General features: G+C 38.2%; 1 protein-coding gene across 5 annotated transcripts in view; it reads left to right on the forward strand.

Moving 5' to 3' along the window:
* Positions 1 to 21,179, forward strand: part of CNST (consortin, connexin sorting protein) — a 96,554-nt gene that overhangs the window by 21,952 nt on the left and 53,423 nt on the right. For 3 of the 5 annotated variants that reach the window (XM_003410923.4, XM_064276782.1, XM_064276781.1), the window contains one exon: positions 4,571 to 4,999. The exons of 1 other annotated variant lie outside the window; for it this stretch is intronic. In XM_003410923.4, the coding sequence (XP_003410971.1) occupies positions 4,621 to 4,999 (379 nt within the window). In that variant the 5' untranslated portion in view covers positions 4,571 to 4,620. Of the gene's footprint in view, positions 1 to 4,570; positions 5,000 to 17,445; positions 17,566 to 21,179 lie in introns of those variants that run through there. One more of the 5 variants, XM_064276783.1, reaches the window with a different exon arrangement.

A 21,179-nucleotide genomic window follows, 5' to 3' on the forward strand; every position in this document is an offset into this window, starting at 1 on the left:
TGCATTCTGAAAATAGGAAATAAGCAAGCACAGACAAATGAAGTTTAAAACAATATAGTCTATATTTCTGTCAATGAGTATTTACATTATTAGAGTAATAATTGTGTCTCTAGTTAGAAAATGCCCACTGCAGAGTAACGGTATTAGCACAAAAGTGAAGTGAAGTGATTCACTGTGAGCCGTCACTTCAGCCACTGCGACACTTTTGATGCAGGACCATATAGAGCAGCACTATTCAGTAGAACTGTAATGCAAGCCACATACAGAATTTTGTTTTCTAGTAGCTACATTTTTAAAAGTTTTTAAAAACGTAAGATTAATTTTAATAATAAAGTCTGTTTAGCCCAACGTGTCCAAAGCATTATCATTTCAACAGGTAATAAGTACCTAAAATCAGTAATGAGGTATTTTACATTCTTTTATTCATATCATGCCTTCAAAATCTGGGATATATTTTACAAATATGGCACGTCTCAATTTGGACATTAAATTTCCATTGGAAATACTTGATCTGTATGTAGATTTCATAGAATTTACAGTTGAAAAAGTAGATTCATATACCCGAATTGTTCCAAACATGCAAAGTTTTTTAAAAATAACAGATATGTATTTTAAAATTTAAATTAATCAAAATTAAATAAAATTAATTCAGTTCCTCACTTGCACTGTTCATATTTCAAGCACTCAGTAGCCACATGTGGTTGCCATCTAGTCAATTCCGCCTCATAGCACCCTGTAGGACAGAGTAGAACTGCCGCATAGAGCTTCCAAGAGCAGCTAGTGGATTTGAACTGCCGACCTTTTGGTTAGCAGCCAAGCTCTTACATATTGGGCAGCATAGGGATAGAACATAGCTTACAGTTGAAGGCTTCAGCTAAGTGACCCCTAGTCAGAGTCATTATTTTAGCTACATTTTAAGATAAGAAAAAAGGAATCAGGAAACATTTTGAAATTATGTGGACAACATTTTAAGTGAAGTTTATGTCTGAGTTTCATATGATCTGTACCATTTTCAGAAAACAGTTTTGAGATAATTGCAAAGTAACAACCTGGTTGAGATGCTATTAATTCCTAGAAACTCCCTTGTAGCATATTGCTGTGGCCATCACTCATTCGTGGGAGTATGAAATAACTTAGTGTGTCTTGATTAGCACTTTAAAAATATGAAAAAGTATTGTATAGAGTGCTTCACATGTGTTAAGTTTCGTGAAACCTTTGTTTCAGAACAGAACATTGACCTCCTTGTTACGGATATGCATTTATTTTGAATGTACATGATCTCAATGAAAAATAAATTTCTTATTGTGGATCACAACATTTTTTAGAACCACTTCTCTGAGGCACAGTTTTCATTGCTGACACACAGGTAGCCCCAGACTTACACTGGGATTCTGATCCAGTGACTCCGTCGTAAATCAGTTCTGACTTAAGTTGAACACCTCATTTTTTTTTTCATTTTCATTATTATTGTCTTTTATTATCTGTGTCTATAAATCTGATCCTTATTTGTCTTTAGGGATTGTAAACATTACATATAAACTTACAGGTATATTTTCATACATAAAAAATACACAAATCTTAAAAATTTACTCTGACAATGAAAAAGAGTTGGACAACGTTGATATTTAGTCAGTTGGAAGATTCTGGATCATCTGGATTATTCCTGGGAATGGGGATGGCATTTCTAGTCATAAAACTAGCGAGAGTTTTCTGTATGGTCCTTTTCTTTTTTTCTTCATGTATTCCACAGTAACATCTCACTGCTTACCGAAACTGCCTGTCAACTTTAGCAAAATCATCAGTGTTTGGGTCAGTGTTTTCAAGCAACTGAAGCCCCAAATCAGTTTAGAAAAAACTCCAGCTAATCCTTTCACTGTAAAGTTTTTTGACTTCTTCCTCTTCCTCATTCTTTCTTTCCTGTTCGGCATTTCTTTTCTCTTCAAATTATATCAAGTCCTGACTTGTCAGTTCCCCTTCATGATCTGTGAGCTGTTCCACTTTGGCAATACTAAGTTCTGAATTGAGCGTTATTGCCATATGAACGATTTTTCCACTGATCTCTTCCATCATATCATCCTGATAAATGGTTGGGGTGTGTTCACGTAACTCGGCAATTTTTTCCAAATGCATGCATTTTCCCCTAACTTCCTCCCAGGTAGATGCAGTGTTCCAGATACACTGACAGTTGTTGAGTGTTTGTCATAACTCAAATGCATCATAAGTCGGGGACTACCTGTGGTAAATATTGCCTGGAGGTACACATGTCTCAACAAAGATACCATTAATCACAGAGAACAATATATTTAGCAGTGAGATACAGGTGATGTGGGAGCATGTCTGGTGAGTCAAATGGTGAAATGTAAAGTGGTATGTAATCACCATAATAAACAGTGTAACATAGGGATTTGATGACTTTCCTCCTCAATTTTGAACTATGAGTAGCCAAATTTGACCTTGAGGTTCACAGAATGCCTTATTGGTTTGGTAACTCTTTCTTTAAATTTTGGTCTGACTATAAGTCACCAGATTGAAACATGGAGTTTAATTTTAATCCTTAAGAAGAATCTCGGCCTCTTTCACAAGTAAAAATGTATTAAAAACCCCCCAAAAAGTGTATAGATTGTAGAAAAATAACACCCAAAATTGCCTTAGAATACTGAAATAAGTAATATATTTAATCATTCCTGTAAGTTAATTTTAGTGACATCTGGTGTTTAATCTCAGCAGACATCCGCTATGATATATCAAAAATGAAGTCAGATCATTCCTGAGATTGAGATTATGCTCTTGGTAAAATGTAGATTTCTTTTTGTTAGTCTGTTACTCTAAATTAATTACTTTTTTATTTCAAGCTGCTTTCTCAAGTTTTCTGGTTTTTCTAGCTTTGCACACACCTCCCTCAAATATGTTTGCTTGTAATTCTTCAGCTGTGCAGAGTCAACATGTGAGTTGGATTTATACAATGTACGTATTTGGAATGCTCTTTTGCCACAAGAGGGTGGTTGCTTGGGCAGTTCTGACTATCATGCTTTTAAAAGGCAAAATATGCCAGAATCAGTGCTCTAAGCAGCGATTGCAGTACGCTCCTGTTTCTCTTGTGACATTTGGTATCGATCTAGGGACTCTTCCAGGATAGATGTACAGTTTAGATACAGCAAATAACTTTGAATGTGATCTCAACTGTACTTCTGTCTCCCAATTCCCATGCAGTGTTAATACATATCTTAAAAGGTACTGTGCGCCAACTGGGCCTCTTTCTCCTTGTGATTTTCCCTTACCCAGGAGCCTTCCTGTGGTGAAATAGAGTGTGTACTGGAAGATTAACATATTGAAATGCTGTTGGTGTGGCAGTGGAGGAGAGGAAAGAGAAGGCAAGAAAAATAGTACAGTTTATAACTGTTTCCAAAAGCAGCAGGACTGTACTGATTAGAAATTCCATCAAGATAATTATCCTATTGCTTAAATTAAAGTATTCCATCCAATTGAAATATGTTAGGGATGCAGACAGAAGCTAAATATAATAGGCCACTTTACCTCTCAGAGTAGGGACAGGGGAGTGGATGAGAATTCATGTGCCTGACTTCTCTATTTTTGGAGAGAAACTATAGAAAATTGATTCCCCACGGTTCTGACTCATAGTGGCCCTACATGACAGAGTAGAAGTGCCCCATAGGGACTCCTAGGCTGTAATTTTTATGGGAGCAGATGGCCTTGGTGACACACAACAACAATTCTTTCATGTATCTATTAATATAAGACCCAGGGCTAGACAATGGGAAGAATAATCTGTGACTTCTTGTAGGTTTTCAAGAGGCTTAAATCTAATTAGACACATATGCAAAAATACAGAGTGCAGAGCAGACTCTGAGGGGTAAGGAGTGCTTTAAGGACTGCACTCTATATGGGTCTTTGGGGATAGGAAAGTCACTGTTTTTAAGTGTATGAGAGGAATTTACTGACAATTCTGAAGTAGTTTACAGGAGTGACTTTTCAGAAGCAGAAAAATATAATGAGAGTGTAGCATAAATATGTACTACTTGAATCCCTCCATGCCTTTTTTCAATTTATTAAAAAAAAAACTTTATATGTCTATATTTGCAAATATTGCTGCTATAAGGACACAGGACCTATAAAACTAGCTTTCACTTGTCTGATGAAAGTGCCCAGGGAAAACCTGAATGGTTACTTCTAACAGAGAGTCTAATTTAACCAGTAATTCTTTCATTGAGACAGTGGTCCCAATCTGGATACACATTAGAATCACACTAAGAATTTAAAAATACATGTATCAGTGCCTGAGCTCAGTGCCCAGATACTCTGATTTAACTGGCCCAAGAAAGGATTTGGGCAAGCACCCCAGGCAGTTCTGACTGGCAGCCGGGGTTGAGAACCATAGTTTTAAGAGAGAACCAGGTGAGGTTGGGCTAGGGTTGTGAGTAGGAATGAACTTCAGTCATCTCCTTCTTTTCCCCACTTAACAGTAAAACAACCCATGAGAAGAAGAAAATCAAAGATAGAGAATCCACAGAGTTTAGAAAACAAAGTAGCTTTTTTCTTTTTGTCATTGTAGACATGGAAGGACTTTAATGAAACTTGAACGGTTCAACAAAGGATGCTCTAATGGATGACAGCGAAACTCCTACATATAACCTGCAGATAGACCCACAAGATGGGTGTCATCCTGGTGACAGTGTGGAAAGTACAGTAACACTCTTGCCTTCTGTGTCAGATGAAAATGAAAATCAACTTGTTGGGGATGGATGTGAGTGTCTGACTGGCAGTGACGGCGCAATGGGAAGGCCTAAAGTGTTTGAACAGGACAGTCTCAACAATAACGAAAGCTGCATATCACACTGTGAGATGCCTGCAAGTGAGAACTTGGAAAACACTCCTGGTGAAGGTCCCGAAGATGGACAGGCCTTCTTGGGAAAGGACAAAATAACATCTGGGAAAAAAAGCTCAAGAAGCGAAAAAGGCGCTGCTAAGAAGATACTACCAGGTATTTTTAAATAGTCATTTATACTTTTTATTCTTGAACTAAAAATAAATCTCCTTCTCATCCTATACTATGCACCTTGCTTTTTCTTTATGTATTCTGGAGCCAGTTACACAATACACATGCATAGACACAATACACACGTGTAGATTCAATAGACTTGCATAGGCACGCACAGACACAGTAGACATGCATGTGGTGCATCTCCACAGTGTTCCATTGTATGGGTGTACCATGATTTATTTAACCACTTCTTTTATGGATATTCTTAGTATTTTGCTATAATAAGTAGTGTCAAAATTGAGATTTTTATGTACACAATTTTACACCAAAACCCATAACACCAAACCTACTGCTGTCAAGTTGATTCTAACTCATAGTGATCCTATAGGGCAGAGTTTCTAAGGCCATAGTCTTTACTGAAGCAAGCTGCCACGTCATTCTCTCAGGGAATGGCTGGTGAGTTCAAAGCGCCTACCTTTTGGTTAGTAGCCAGGTGCTGAACCATTGTGCCACCAGGGCTCCTTGTTTTCACACCACGTACTTTGAATACATATAGCCTCCTTTCTTTATAAATTAAACCATTTTCTACTAATACCAACCTTAAAATATTCTATCATTACTGTAGCTTTGATCCTAACCTATGAGTTTATGTTTTAGTACAATCTTCCTCAGCATTTTCATAGGACCTTTCCATCTTACTCAAGAGGTGAATAGTCTGCATTAATATATATTAATATACATCTTATGCCAATGTTCAGTAAGAAGTCTAGTTTTAAGTATATCATTTTGGTCACAAAATAATTCAGAGTATTTCTTATTCAGTGTGTAGTTCAACATTAAAGTTTGGAGCTATGGGCTTTTTTTTTTCCCCCCTGAATCACAAGGAAATTCTGGTTAGTTTTGATCAGACATTGTGGGGCTAATGAGTTCTGCTACATCTTAGACTGGAGTTCCTTAGTGTAATCCCACTTTACACATGCCAGGAGTCTTTGCATAAGCTTCTAGTCAATGAAGAGGAGTGTTTCCTCCCATTTTGCTCTTCTTTGTGTCTTTGGATGATTAGAAATACAGTCAGTGTATCCATATCCTGATTTTTCATTTGTATTTGTTTATTTGGAACAAAATGTGATAATTTCCAGTTTATACAAATTTAGAATTATTTACTCAGTGTCACGGATTGGATTTGGTACTGAGAAGTGGGGGTGCTGCTCTAACAAATAGCTAAAATGTGGAAGTGGTTTACCTAAAATTGGGTTATGGATAGAGGCTGTAAGAATTTTAAGGTACCTATTAGTAAATTTTTATTAGTAAAGACTAATAGGTACTAGATTGCCTTGAAGAGACCGTTGGTAAAATTAGGAACATCAAAGGCAGTTCTGAATTATATTCAAATGTCTGGTGGAAGGTAGAACTTGTAAGTAACAAACTTGAATATTTGGCTGATAAGATTCCTAAGCGAGATTGAAAAGGGCCGCATGGTTTCTCCTTGCTGCTTATAGTAAAATGTGAGAGGAAAGAGATGGACTTAAAAATGAACTGTGCAAAATGAAAACAAAACTTAAAGGTTTGTAAATTCTGTTGTACAAACTAAGGGCATGTGTTCTAGAATTTTCACCAAGGACGGGGCTGCACAAACTTTTGTTAAAGAAATTAAGCCTGTGACTGATGGATCTAACCAACTACCACAGCAGAAAATCCATCGGCTTAGACCAAAGGGGAAAGAGAAAGAGCGAAAGGAAAGAATGCTGTCTGCCTCTTGGAATTCTACAGGCAGGAAACAGTCCAAAGGAGCAACACCTGTTGTCTTTGAGGATAAGAAAAGGACCATTCCTTGAGTAACTCAAGATCAGCAGAACTATTGGAAGAAGCATGGGAAGCAGAGCCACCTTGGTCTCAAGGTGTGGGGCCATGGCCTCTGGGGTTTCAAAAGGTGGGGCCATAGTCTCCTAGATCTCAAAGAGTGGGGCCATAGCCTCCTAGGTTTCAAAGAGTCTGATCTTTGTCAGCTCGGTCCCAGAGTGTGGGGATGCTGTTAAAGTGTGCCGGGGGGATGGGCCAAATCAGAGGGGGTGGGGCTGCCACGACCAAGGGGGTGGGGGCTGCCACGACCAGGGGGTGGGGTTCCCACTTGTTGGACTAGGAGAATGAGAATACCCAAAGCTGAGGGAGCAGAGTTGTTCCCCGAGTGGCACCGGAAGGCAGAGCTGAAGCCCAGGGCTGAGGGGCCTCCACCCAGAATCCAGAAAGCATGGCTAACTCCCAGAGTCTGAGGGCAGGGCCATTGCCTAGACATTCTCAGAGAACAAAGGATTATCTTCAAGCCTTGGAAGCTAATGTAAATTGTTCTGGTTTTTGGACTTGCTTGGTGCCTCTTATCCCTGCAATTTCTCTCCTTCGTAATGGAAATGTCTACCTTGTGCTGTTCTACTGTCGTACTTTGGAAGCAGATAACTTGTGTTCTAGATTTCACAGGTTCACAGATGAAGAGGAATTTTCTCCCAGGACGGAATATGCCTAAAGTCTCACCAGTATTTGATTTAGATGCTTCAGAAGATGAGATTTTGGTCTTGGTGTTGACTTAAGACTTTTGGGATGATGTGATAGGGTGAATGTGTTTTACGTGTGGCAAGGACATTAATTTTTGATGGCCAGAGCATGGAATGTCATGGATTGAATTGTGTCGCCTCAAAATATGTGTCAACTTGGCTAGGCCATGATGCCCACTATTGTGTGGTTGTCTTCCATTTTTGTGATCTGATGTAATTATCTTCCATTTTGTGATGTGTTATAGATTCTAATCTCTATATGTTAATGAGGTAGGATTAGTGTAAGGTGTATCTTGAGTCACAGCCCTTACTCATGTCACCACCCTTAATCAAATCACCATCCTTACTCAAGTCACACCCTTGCTTGAATCACACGTTTTATTTTAAAAGAAGGAGAGAGAAGTGAACAGAGAGGAGAAGGACCTCACTACCACCAAAAAAGAAGAGCCAGAAGTGGATCATGTCCTTTCTACCTAGGGTCCCTGTGTTGAGAACCTCCTAGACCCAGGGGAAGATTGATGCCAAGACATATGGAGATTTCCTAGGGACGTTGGGCCCACAGATGTTGAAAGTAGACACCGACCTTTCCTAAAGTGGACAGAGAAAACCTTCCCCTGGGGCTGGTGCCCTGAATTTGGACTTCTAGCCTCCTAAACTGTGAGAGAATAAATTCCTGTTTGTTAAAGCCATCCACTTGTGGTATTTCTGTTAAAGCAGCACTAGATAACTAAGACACTCAGTAATGTAATTTGATAACTTTTTATATGTAACTCATAATTTCACTTTCCAGTTAACTCGTTCCTTTGTCTTGTCTTTCTTAGTAGACTTAAAGCAAATTTAAAGTAATTTTGATAAGGTATATGAATGCGTTTTCTTAAATGAACTAAGGGGTAAACAGATGATGTATTCAGTGCTATTTGTTTATAAATAGATTTCTTCTATAACTATAATTTAAGGGCATACTATCCTAATCTGATTTTGTGATGATTTTGAAAACTAAGACCTAGTTGAGTATTTTTAAGAGCCAGTCATAGCTTCAAGATGATGGCTCTTTCTGGCCCTTCTTTCCATGGACTTACTCCACTTTCCCTAGGTGTGATTGTGTAATTTAAAGTTATTGAGGACTGATCATGTAGTGAGCAGGTAAGTATAGAATTACTATCCTTTAATATCTTTGAAATATGTGATTTATAAAATTTAGGAATAGTATGTACTTTTATGTACTTCAGTTTCCTCTCCTGTACAGTGATGGTGTTTATCCTCATATGTCTATACAATTCCTTCCTGAGCTGTGAATTTCTTAGATTTCTGCATAGAGATGGTATAGTCTAAATGTCATTAAAATTAGGTGATTCACCTCTGGTGATGATGAACAGGTTTCAGTGGAGCTTCCAGACTAAGATGGACTAGGAAGAAAGACCTGTTAGCCTACTTCCGAAAATTGGCCAGTGAAAACCCTATGGATCGCAATGGTCTGATCCACAACTGATCATGGGGGTGGTATAGGACCAGGCAGCATTTCCTTACATTGTGCATGGGGTCACCATGCATCAGGGGCCAACTCAACAGCAACTAACAACAATATATCTATAGAGTATTAAGGGGCATGTTTTAGGCTGTCCTTTAAATTTTGTTGTTAAATTAAAAGAAGTGGTAAGTTTACGTAGACAAAAGAATTTAAAACTGAGTGGAAGGATTCTTTTGAATGTGAGCCATCTTTTCTAGACCTGGGAGGGACTAAAAGAGGGAATATTAGGATTGTCTACGAGCTTTCCTCAGAGTTTCCTTGGTGGGACTCCACCCCCAGGAGATCACTTAACCCTGTCCTCTCTTGGAATATAACCAATCAACAAGTCCAAGTGATTGTGATTTTATCGCTTTCTGGTCTCTCTAGTTTGTCCCTTTCTGTCCATCCCCACTGCCACAGTTCAGAATCATCATCTTTAGCTGGGTTACCGGAAAGCCTCCTAAAGATGTCCCCCATATTGCTTCTCTCCAAATCATTCTCCATGTCAAAACTAACAATACAAATAGCTTATGCTTTTGGAAAATATTTGCCCTTTTCTTCCCTGAAAATTGTGGAAAAACATGTAACATAAAATCTGCCATTTTAACCATTTTTAAGTGTATAATTTAGTGACATTAATTATATTCACAATGTTTTGTAACCATCACCACCACAATTCAAAACTCTTTCTTTACCCCAAATATAAATTGTACCCATTAAGTAATACCTCTCCATTCTCCCCTTCCCCCCAGCCCCAGGTAACTTCTAATCTGCTTTCTGTCTCTATGAATTTGCCTATTCTAGATATTTTATATAAGTAGAATCATAAAATATTTTTCCTTTTGTGTCTACCTTATTTCATTTAGCATAGTGTTTTCAAATTTCATCCATGTTGTAGCATATATGAGAACTTCATTCATTTTTAGAACTGAATAATATTCAATCCTATGGATATACCGCATTTTGTTTATCCATTCAACAGTTGATGGACGTTTGGGTTGTTTGTATCTTTTGTGTATTGTGAATAATGCTTCTGTGAACATTTGTGTACAAGAATCTGTTTGATTCCTGATTTCAGTTCTTTTGGGTATATACCTAGGAGTGAAATTGCTGGGTCATATTGTAATTCACATTTAACTTTTTGATGAACTGCTAAATTATTTTCCAGAGTGGTTACATCATTTTATATTTCTACCAGCAATGTATGAGGGTTCTAATTTCCCCACATACTTGTCAATACTTGTTATTTTCATTTTTTATAGCCATCCTGATGGGTGTGAAGTGGTATCTCATTGTAATTTTGATTTGTATTTCCTTAATGATTAATGATGTTGAGCATCTTTTCATGCGTTTCTTGGCAACTTATATACCTTGTTTGGAGAAATGTCAATTCAAGTTGTTTGTTTTGTAATTGAGTTGCCCTTTTTTTTTTTTGAGTTGTAGGAGCTATTTACATATTCTGGATATTAAACCCTTATAAGATTCCTCTCATTCTGTAGGTTGTCTTTTCACTCTCTTGTTAGTGTCCTTTGATGCATAAAATTTTTTAATTTTGATGAAGTCAAATTTATCTATTTTTTCTTTTGTTGCCTGTGTTTTTGGTGTCATGTTTAAGAAACCATTGCCAAATCCAAGGTCATGAGGATTTTCCTTTTTATTTTCTTCCAATAGTTTTATAGTTTTAGCTCTTAAATTTGGATCTTCAATCCATTTTTAAATTTTTAGATGATGTAGGGTAAGGATCCAACTTTATTCTTTTGCATGTGAATATTCAGTTGTTCCAGCACCATTTGTTGACAAGATTGTTCTTTCCCTCATTGAATGGTCTTGGCACCCTTGTTGAAATCAATTGATCATAGATGTGAAAGTTTATTTCTGGGTGATCAGTGATATTTCATTGGTCTATATGTCTATATTTATGCCAGTCCTACAGTGTTCTGATTATTGTAGAGTTTATTCGTCTTTTTACTGTTAAATTCTAAGATCCTAAAGCAAATGAAATTTCATAGTTTTGCTTAGAGATGAGAAATTTTCTAATAATAGAATAGCTTCTCAAATATGAAATGACGTATAAAACATGATACTAAATTTTAAACCACAGATAAGTTTGTATGTAGATACTCTTTGAACACTCACTGGAAACAGAAATTAAGGTAAGTTTATTTGCTCTTTTACTCTGTTCCTAGTTTAACTGGTAGTAGTTTTTCATGTGTCCAAAGGCTAACACTGGAAAAATATAATAAAAAAACCAAACCTGTTGCCATCCAGGCAATTCTGACCCATGGCGACCCCTATAAAACAGAATAGAACTGCCCCATAGCATTTCCAAGGCTGTAAATCTTCACAGAAGCAGGTTACCACATCTTTCTCCGGCAGAGGAGCTGGTGGTCCACCAACCTTTTAGTCAGCAGCCAAGGACTTTAACCACTGCACCACCAGGGCTCCTGGAAAAAAAAAAAATAGGGCAGTAGTATTTAGGAGACATAACAATATAGACAGTTTTCCTGGAGGTAATATTTCCGACTTGCTAAAACTTTGAACATGGCCCCAGGAAAATCTAGTTGTCATATATTGTGGGCTTTTTTTTCTTAAAGGAACTGAAGCCCCTTCATATAGTCAACTAACTTGAGTTTCAAACTGCATTACAGCAAGTTTTCACTGTGGTTAAAACCAACATGGCTTTAGGTAAATATCCTAAAAACTGATGGAAATTAGCCCACTAGTTTTTAACAATTTTATTAACATATAATTCACATACCATGCGACTTATCCATTTAAGATGTATAGTTCATTGATTTTTAGTATAGTCACAGTTTTGCGATCATCAGCACAATCAATTTTAGAATATTTTCATCATCCCCAAAAGAAACCCCATACATATTAACAACTGTTTCCCATTTTTCCTGAGCTCCCCCCGCCCCCGCCAGCAGTAGGCTATTCATAATTTACTTTCTTTCCCTGTAGATTTGCCTGTTGTGAACGTTCCATAAAGGAGCCCTGATGACATAGTGGTTAAATGCAGCTAACTGAAAGGTCAGCGATTCGAACCACAAAGATGTGGCAGTTGCCTTCCATAAAGATTACAGCCTTGGAAACCCTATGGAGCAGTTCTGTTCTGTCCTATAGGCTTGCTATGAGTCAGAATCGACTCAACGGCAGTGGGTTTGGTTTTGGATGTTTCCTATCAATGGAATTGTACAGCATGTGGTCTTTTGTGACTGACTTCTTTCAGTTAGTATAAGGTTCATCCACGTTGTATCAGTACCTGTCCTAGTCATCTAGCGCTGCTGTAACAGAAATACCACAAGTGGATGGTTTCAATAAACAGAAGTTTATTCTCTCACAGCCTAGTAGGCTAGAAGTCCGAATTCAGGGCTTTAGCTCCAGGGGAAGGCTTTCTCTCTCGGTCAGCTCTGGTGGAACATCCCTGTCATCAATCTTCCCGTGGTCTAGGAGCTTCTTAGGCACAGGAACCTCAGGTCCAAAGGAAATGCTCTGTCTGCCCCGGCACTGCTTTCTTGGTGGTATGAGGTACCCCTGTTTCTCTGCTCGCTTTTCTCTTTTATATTTCTAAAGAGATTGGTTTAAGACACATTCTAATCTTGTAGATTGAGTCCTACTTCATTAAGATAACTGCCCCTAATCCCACTTCATTAACATCACAGAAGTAGGATTTACAACACAGGAAGATCACATCAGATGACAAGATGGTGAACAGTCACACAATACTGGGAATCATGGACCAGTCAAGTTGACACACATTTTTGGGAGACACAATTCAATCTATGATAGTACCTTATTCCTTAGTATTGCTCAGTAATATCCCATTTTACGGATATACTACATTTTATATATCCATTCATTAGTTGATGGTTTTGGGGGCTGTTTCTATTTTTTTACTATCATGAATAATACTGCTGTGAACATTAGTGTACAGAATTTTGTGTGGACATGTTTTCACATCTTTTAGATATATACCTAGGAGTGGAATTGCTGGGTCATATGGTAATTCTGTTTAACTTTTTGAGGAACTACTAAACTGTTTTTCACAGCAGTTGCACTGTTTTACATCACCACGGGCAATATATAAGTGTTCCAATTTTTCTACATTCTTATTAACACTTGTTATCTTTTTAATTATAGCTACAACTTTTTATTGAGATAGAACTCATATACCACGATTCACCTTTTTGAAATGTACAGTTCAGTGGCTTTTAATATATTCAGTGTTGTGCTGCCATCACCAGTAGCTAATTCTAGAATATTTTAACACCCCCAAAAGAAATCCTGTACCCTTTAGCAATTACTCCCCATTTTCCTCTTCTTTAGTCTTGGCAGCTACTGGCCTATAAATTTTGTATGATTGTTAAAAGACAAGTTCAGATACAGTGTCTGATGGTTGCCATAACAACATACTTAAGTTATTTACTCAGCACCAGTCACCATAGTATCAAAGCATTTGACAAAACAATTCAGCAGTTGGCAAGAAGCCAGAGATAACGCAGTGATGGAAATTTAGAAAGGAAAATCCTTTAAATTGTCTGGCCTCTTTTCAGTACCCTAACTTGTTTCCGTAGAGGCCTTTCCCAACTGTGGCCAGCTGGGAGATGACAAGGATGGCATGAAAGCTGGAAGCAAACAAACCTTGGAAATGGTTAGCCAGTGCTTGGTAATTTAGGGCCTGGAGTTAGTCTTGTGTAGTAGAAAGAACACAGATTTGGGGTTTGAACCCGGTTTCTGCCTGTTCCTACTGATGTGATCTTAGAAAAGTAACTTATTTCCCTGAACCTCTTTCCTTATCTGTAAAGTAGGGCTGATCCTACATCTCTCGCAGTTGTTATTAGAATAAGTGATCCTATATGTAGAGCACTTACTAAAGTACCCAGCATAAAACAGGTGCTTCTAAATGGTAACTGCTGCTATTATGTGTTTTTATTGTTTTTACATATGTCACAAGATAGTTTTTGAGTAGCATAAGTAGGAGCAGGAATCAAATCAACTACATCTGTGAAAAAGAGACGCTGGAAAAACTCAGTATCTCATCAGTTAGAACAAGGCCAGGGGCCAACTGTGGAACAGACTATCAATTGCTCACATACACGTTGAAGTTGAAGAAAATTAGAACAAGTCCACAAGAGCCAAAGTATGACTTTGAGTATATCCCACCTGAATTTAGAGACCATCTCAATAATAGATTTGACACATCGAACACTAATGATCGAAGACCAGATGAGTTGTGGAATGACGTCAAGGACATCATACAAGAAGAAAGAGGTCATTAAAAAGACAGGAAAGAAGGAAAGACCAAAATGGATGTCAGAAAAGACTCGGAAACTTGCTCTTAAAGCAAAAGGAGGAAATGATGAAGTAAAAGAGCCAAACAGATTTCAAGGGGCAGCTGAAGAAGACAAAGTATTATAATGAAATGTGCAAAGACCTGGAATTAGAAAACCAAAAGAGAAGAACATGCTCTGCATTTCTCAAGCTGGAAGAACCGAAGAAAAAATTCAAGCCTTGAGTTGCCGTATTGAAGGATTCTGTGGGGAAAACATTGATGCAGGAGGCATCAAAAGAAGATGGAAGAAATACACAGGGTCACTATACCAAAGAGAAATGGTCAACATTCAGCCATTTCAGGAGGCAACATGTGATCAAGAACCACTGATACTGAAGGAAGAGCTCCAAGCTGCACTTAAGGCATTGGCGAAAAACAAGTCTCCAGGAATTGACGGAATACCAATGGAGATGTTTCAGCAAACAGATGCGGTGCTGGAAGTGCTCACTCATCTGTGCCAAGAAATTTGTAAGCAGCTACCTGGCCAACTGACTGGAAGAGACTTGTATTTGTACCCATTCCAAAGAAAGAGGACCCAACTGAATGGGTAAATTATCGAACAATATCATTAATATCACACGAGTAAAATTTTGTTGAACATCATTCAAAAGAGCTTGCAGCAGCACATCAACAGGGAACTGCCAGAAATTCAGGCCGGATTCAGAAGAGGATCTGGAACCTGGGATATCATTGCTGATGTCGGATGGATCCTGGCTGAAAGCAGGGAATACCAGAAAAATGTTTACCTGGGTTTTATTGACTCTGCAAAGGCATTTGACTGTGTGGATCATAACAAACTTGGATAACATTGCAAAAAATGGGAATTCCAGAACACTGAATTGTGCTCATGAGGAATGTGTACATAGACCAAGAGGTAGTTGTTTGAACAGAACAAGGGGATACTGCATGGTTTAAAGTCAAGAAAGGTGTGTATGAGGGTTGTATCCTTTCACCATACTTATTCAGTCTGTATGCTGAGCAAATAATCCAAGAAACTGGGCTATATGAAGAAGAACGGAGCATCAGGATTGGAGGAAGGCTCGTTAACAACCTGTGATACGCAGATGACACAACCTTGCTTACTGAAATCGAAGATGACTTGAAGCACTTACTGATGAAGGTCAAAGACCAGAGCCTTCAATACAGATTACATCTCAACATAAAGAAAACAAAAACCCTCACAACTGGACCAGTAAGCCACATCGTGACAACGGAGAAAAGATTGAAATTGTCAAGGATTTCATTTTACTTGGATCCACAGTCAACACCCATGGAAGCAGCAGTCAAGAAATTAAACGATACATTGCATTGGGCAAATCTGCTGCAAAAGAGCTCTTTAAAGTGTTAAACAGCAAAGTTGTCATTTTAAGGACTAAAGTGCTCCTGATCCAACCCGTGGTGCTTTCAGTCGCATCGTATGCATGTGAAAGCTGAACAGTGAATCAGGAAGACCAAAGAAGAATTGACACCTTTGAATTATGGTGTTGGTGAAGAATATTGAATATACCATGGACTGCAAGAAGAACAAACAGATCTGTCTTGGAAGGAGTACAGCCAGAATGCTCCTTAGAAGCAAGGATAGTGAGACTTTGTCTCACATGCTTTGAACATTTTTTCAGGAGGAACCAGTCCCTGGAGAAGGACATCATGCTTAGAGTAGGTGGTCATTGAAAAAGAGAAAGACCCTTAAGGAGATGGGTTGACAACAGTGACTACAACAATGGGTTCAAGCATAACAACAATTGTGAGGATGGCCCAGGACTGGGCAGTGTTTTGTTATATTGTACCTAGGGTTGCTGTGAGTTGAAACGGGCTCGATGACACCTAACAACAACTAGGAGCAACATTCAGCAAAATTAAGAAATGGTTTTAACTTGATTTTGAATCCATCTTAACTGCTTTGTCAGTACTTTTCCCTTATTTTCCTGGGATCTTTTTAATACTCTCTCTTTTCAGGCTTACTTATCCTTTTCCCTCTATGTATTCCTAAAAATGTATTTCCAGTCCAATTCGAGTTTATTGTCAGTTAATCCCTACTGGCATGTTAACTGGTAATGCCGTAAAGGATGAATCCTCTGAGCATATTTGCTTTTTATATACCTGGCTTTGACATAGTAGAACCTTGAGAGCTGGGCTATGAGCTCAAATGCCAAGTGGAGCTGACCAGATAACATATACTTGTAGTTCTGGCCAGGATTGAGATAGTAGGGATTGATGGGAATAGTGGTGAGCAGGAGTGTGCATACTCTACCCAAGTGCATTCAAATAAAAAAATGTCAAAGCCTGGCTGAACCCCTGTAAAAGGAATGGTAGGTACTGGGCTTGATGTTTTGGGATTTTAACCAAAAATTGTTCATTAGGTCGGTAAACAGACGATTTAACCCCCTTACAGACTATGCTAACCTTCCATAACTCTGAAGCCCTGGTTTACCTTATCTGTGCTCTTTGTTCTGTCTTTTCAATTAAACTACAATGAAAACTTCTTTGTAGTGTGACCTGCCAAAACAGTATCTTCTCTTTATTCTTCCCTCATTATGAGACTGATCAATGAAGACAGAACGTATCTCCTTTGAAAGGTAGCTAACTATTCCTTATGTAAGCATACAGTAAAAACAGGAGTTTCTGATGTATATAGATTCAAATGATTTTAGAATCAGAAGGGACTTTAAGGTCAGTAGCCAAAAATCCCTTAAGATAAAAAAAAAAAAAAAGCCCCTATATAAAAAGTGTATTCGTTTCTGTTGCTGCCATAATGTTATAATACGCTTAGTGGCTTGAGACAACAGAAATTTATTACTTTACAGTTCTGTAGGTCAGAAGTCTGACAGGAATCTCACTGGACTGAAATCAAGGAATTGGCAGGGATGCATTCTTTTCTGGTAGCCCCAGGGGATAATTTGTTTCTCAGCATTTTCCAGCTTCTGGATATTGTCCATGTTCCTTGACTTGTGGCCTCTTCCCTTCCTTTACCTTCGAAGTCAGCAATGCCATATCAAATGTTTCTCACCTCACATCTCTGACTGACTGATTTTCTGCTTCTCTCTCTTCCATTTTTAAGTACGCTTGTGATTACATTGGGCCAATCTGGAAAATCCAGGATCATCTCCCTATTTTGAGCAACGCGGCTTTCATCTGCAACCTTAATTCCCCTTTGCCATGTGACGTAACATATTCACAGGTATGAGAGATTAGGATGTGGATTTTTTCAGGGTGCCACTATTCTGCCTGAGGAGGTCTGGTGGTGCAGTGGTTGAGCACTCAGCTGCCGACCTTTTGGTTCGAACCCATCGTGTGCTCTGCAGGAGAAAGATATGGCAGCCTGCTTTCATAAAGATTACAGCCTTGAAAACTATGGCTCTCCTCTGCACTATAAGGTCCTTATGAGTCAGAATCGACTCAGCGACCATGAGTTTTTATTATTCTGCCTACCACAAAAAAAATTGAATTAAGATAGACTAGATAAAGAATTAAGATAGGCTTTACTTTTTTTTTTTTTTTTAATTACAGGGAAACCCTGGTGGCGTAGTGGTTAAGTGCTACCACTGCCCACCAAAGGGTCGGCAGTTCAAATCCTCCAGGAGCTCCTTGGAAGCTCTGTGGGGCAGTTCTGCTCTGTCCTATAGGGTTGCTATGAGTCGGAATCGACTCCACGGCACAGGGTTTGGTTTTTGGTTTTGGTTACATTACCGAAGAAGTCTTCCCATTATAAAATTTTTCTTTCCATTGTCAAAAGTAATAATAGATAATGCTGTAAAGGATGAATCCTCTAGGCATATTTACAGAACCGTGCAGAGTTACTTAGTCAACAGATATTTATTGAGCATTTGTATGCCAGGCACAGAAACTGCTGGTGAACCTGCCCTTTGAGTTTTATATGATCGAGTAAGGGAGACATTTAAGTAACAAGCACAATCTAACAAGATGAGTGTCATGACTAGGGATAAATATGCACACAACTGTTAAAATACACTGTCTTAGAAGATTTATCGAAAGCTTCTAGGAAGAATTGATATCTAAACTGAGCTAGTACAAATAAGAGCTAACCACATAAAGGAGATAGGAATAAAGAGGAGAGGAAGGACATTAGAAGTAGCAGGCACAGCATTGGGTTTCTGGTTTTCTGTAACACAATGGTTAAGTACCTGGTTGTTAACCAAAGGGTTGGTGGTTCTAACCTACCCATCAGCTCCACAGAAAAAAGACCTGGCAATCTGCTGCTGTGAAGATTAAAGCCAAGAAAATCCTACAGGGCAGTTCTAGTCTGTTATATGGAGTCTCTATAAGTTGGACTTGGAATCAACTTGATGGTACCTAACAACAAATAGAAAAACAACATATTAATTTTATTTGAAACTTCAGTGCTTGAGAATGTCTGTAGATCTGAATGAGAAGTTTAAAATTAGGATAACTAAATGTATACTTAGACAAATCCCTTGCATATATTTGGTTTTTAATAAAACGTGTTAAAGTGTAAAAATTGTCTAATCAAACTTATGTAAGGAAAATTAGGGAATCCAAACATTGGTGCTAATTGACGTTATACATAATTTAGAGTCTAAATCCCAGCAATATTTATGTGTACTAATTGTGCCTTAAATATGGAATGAAAACAGCCTGGAGCAAACTTTAGAAAGTGGTAGAACTTGAAGAAATAGCTATTTGTGTACTGCTGGAGCAGGTGTAACTACCCATGGGGTCATCTACTTTTACAACCTAAGGGTTAGTGGGTGTAGAGACTGTAGCCTTAAGTAGCCTAAGGGAGCGCTCATCTGGCATGAATTTGTTAAATTCTTTTTGAGTTCCTGAAGGTCATTTCTTGAAGTGTTTTTTCAGGTTCACTATGTGTCTGTAAAATCTAAATACGGTGGTTAGGATCCTGTGTGAATCCACTAGTGTGTCTGTCTTAGTCGGTGGGCATTTTATACTAAAGGGGAAAATAAATAATTCTCTGTTGGTTCAAGACAGTTTTAGCTGGAGGCAGACGTGCTTAAATACTAAGGCAGGCTAATAGATATAGATAATGGTTCAGTATGGTTTTTAAAAGTTCAAGTGAATAATTAGAACCCTACTTCTTCAAAAGCTCAACAAAGCAAACAAGCTATAAGAAGGACTTGCTCCCTCCACTCAAGAAAAGTTTGCTTTGTGGCATCTACCTGAGAGGGAGATAAGAATATTCTTTTGAGGGTTTATACGTTGCTATTCTCCAGAGTCTGTTTTTTTTTTTTTTTTTTATGTTGCTATTCTCCAGAGTCTGTTATGATGCCATATTACAACTAAAGGACTTAAAACATAGTTAACATAGCTGATAAAAGAGGTGGTCTTGCAGCCTTGTCTGAGTCCTGTTCCTCAAAACAGTCTTGAAGTATTAATAGTAGTTTTCAAGATGTCACCTAAAATAAAGCCCAGCAGCTGTTTTCGTGTCTTTACATCCCTTTATTGACACTGAAATTCCTTGCCCAATCCTCAGTCAAAAGAACAGTGCTGCCACTTTGAGTACCAACTAAATGCCACGTACCCTTTGTATGTTGCCTTTTTTAATCCATAGCCATTAATTTATAAGGAAACAGATTTAGAGGAGTCAGGTCAATTTCCTTAGGTCACTGGGCTACTGGGCACAAGCCAGAGTTCCTGAGCCACGGCCTTTCAGTGCTACCTCTGTTAGCAGAGACTGCAGTCTGAGGGCACTGGAGAATGTGCCACGTTGAACAAATGGTAATTATGCACATACCTCTCTTTGACCCCGGGTCAGATCAGAAGGAAGTTGGCTCATTTTCAAATTAATCTCACTCATAATACCAGTGTCTGGGTTTGCAGTAAAGGGAGGAATATTTCCTTCTTGCCACTTAAATGTGTTTAGCCAAGGATTGAAGATATCTGAATGTTGAACACGCTCCTGTTTTCTTGGCACTAACTGAAACCTTAGAGGGATGAAATGTGGAAGACAAAAATGAGCAAGACAAAGACTCTAGCATAGGAACTATACAAGCCATGTATTTAAAAATGATTTCTGATCCATCCTCCAAAATTATCGCCAAGGTGTGCATCTAATGGGTAAGGGGTTTAATGAATTCAGTTACAGATTGTAACATGAAATCACAAAACCAAAGACCTTTTTAAGGTTTTCAGTAGCAAGAACTATGTCCAGAGGCATGGAATTAAATTGATCTGCTCTGAAATAATACTGTTTTATAATTTTGTATGATAACATCTTTTAGATAAAGATACCATTTCAAAATGTCAACACATTAATCTTTGGCAAGTGATACCTATTTTACAGATGGTGAACAAAATAGGATAAACATTGAAATCTCAGGAGGAGACGGTGGTTGTGATAGAGTTAAAATTATAGTGCTCTAAACTCAGAGTTAGGAAATTATAGCATTTAACTTGATTACAGCTAGCTAAGGTTTAAAACAAAAGTTTTGGAACATCGATTGAGGACTTACTATATGCCAGACACTGTGGTCCATGCTATATATGGATAATCTTACTTAATCCTCACCACAGCCTCTTTAGGTGTTATTCACAATACAGTTAGCCCCAATTTATAGATGAGGAACCTGAAGCACGAAGAGATAAAGTACTTGGCCCATGTTGTGGATTGAATTGTATCTCCCCAAAATAGATGTTGGAATCCTAACCCCTGTACCTGTGGATGTAATCCTGTTTGGAAATAAGGTTTTTGGTTGTTAATTAGATCACACTCAAGTAGGATGGGCTCTAAATCTTATCACTTCTGAGTTATAAAAAGAGCAGATTAGACACAGATACACACACACACATGCAAACATA

This window comes from Loxodonta africana, chromosome 25 (genome assembly GCF_030014295.1).
Source record: "Loxodonta africana isolate mLoxAfr1 chromosome 25, mLoxAfr1.hap2, whole genome shotgun sequence".
Taxonomy (NCBI): domain Eukaryota; kingdom Metazoa; phylum Chordata; class Mammalia; order Proboscidea; family Elephantidae; genus Loxodonta; species Loxodonta africana.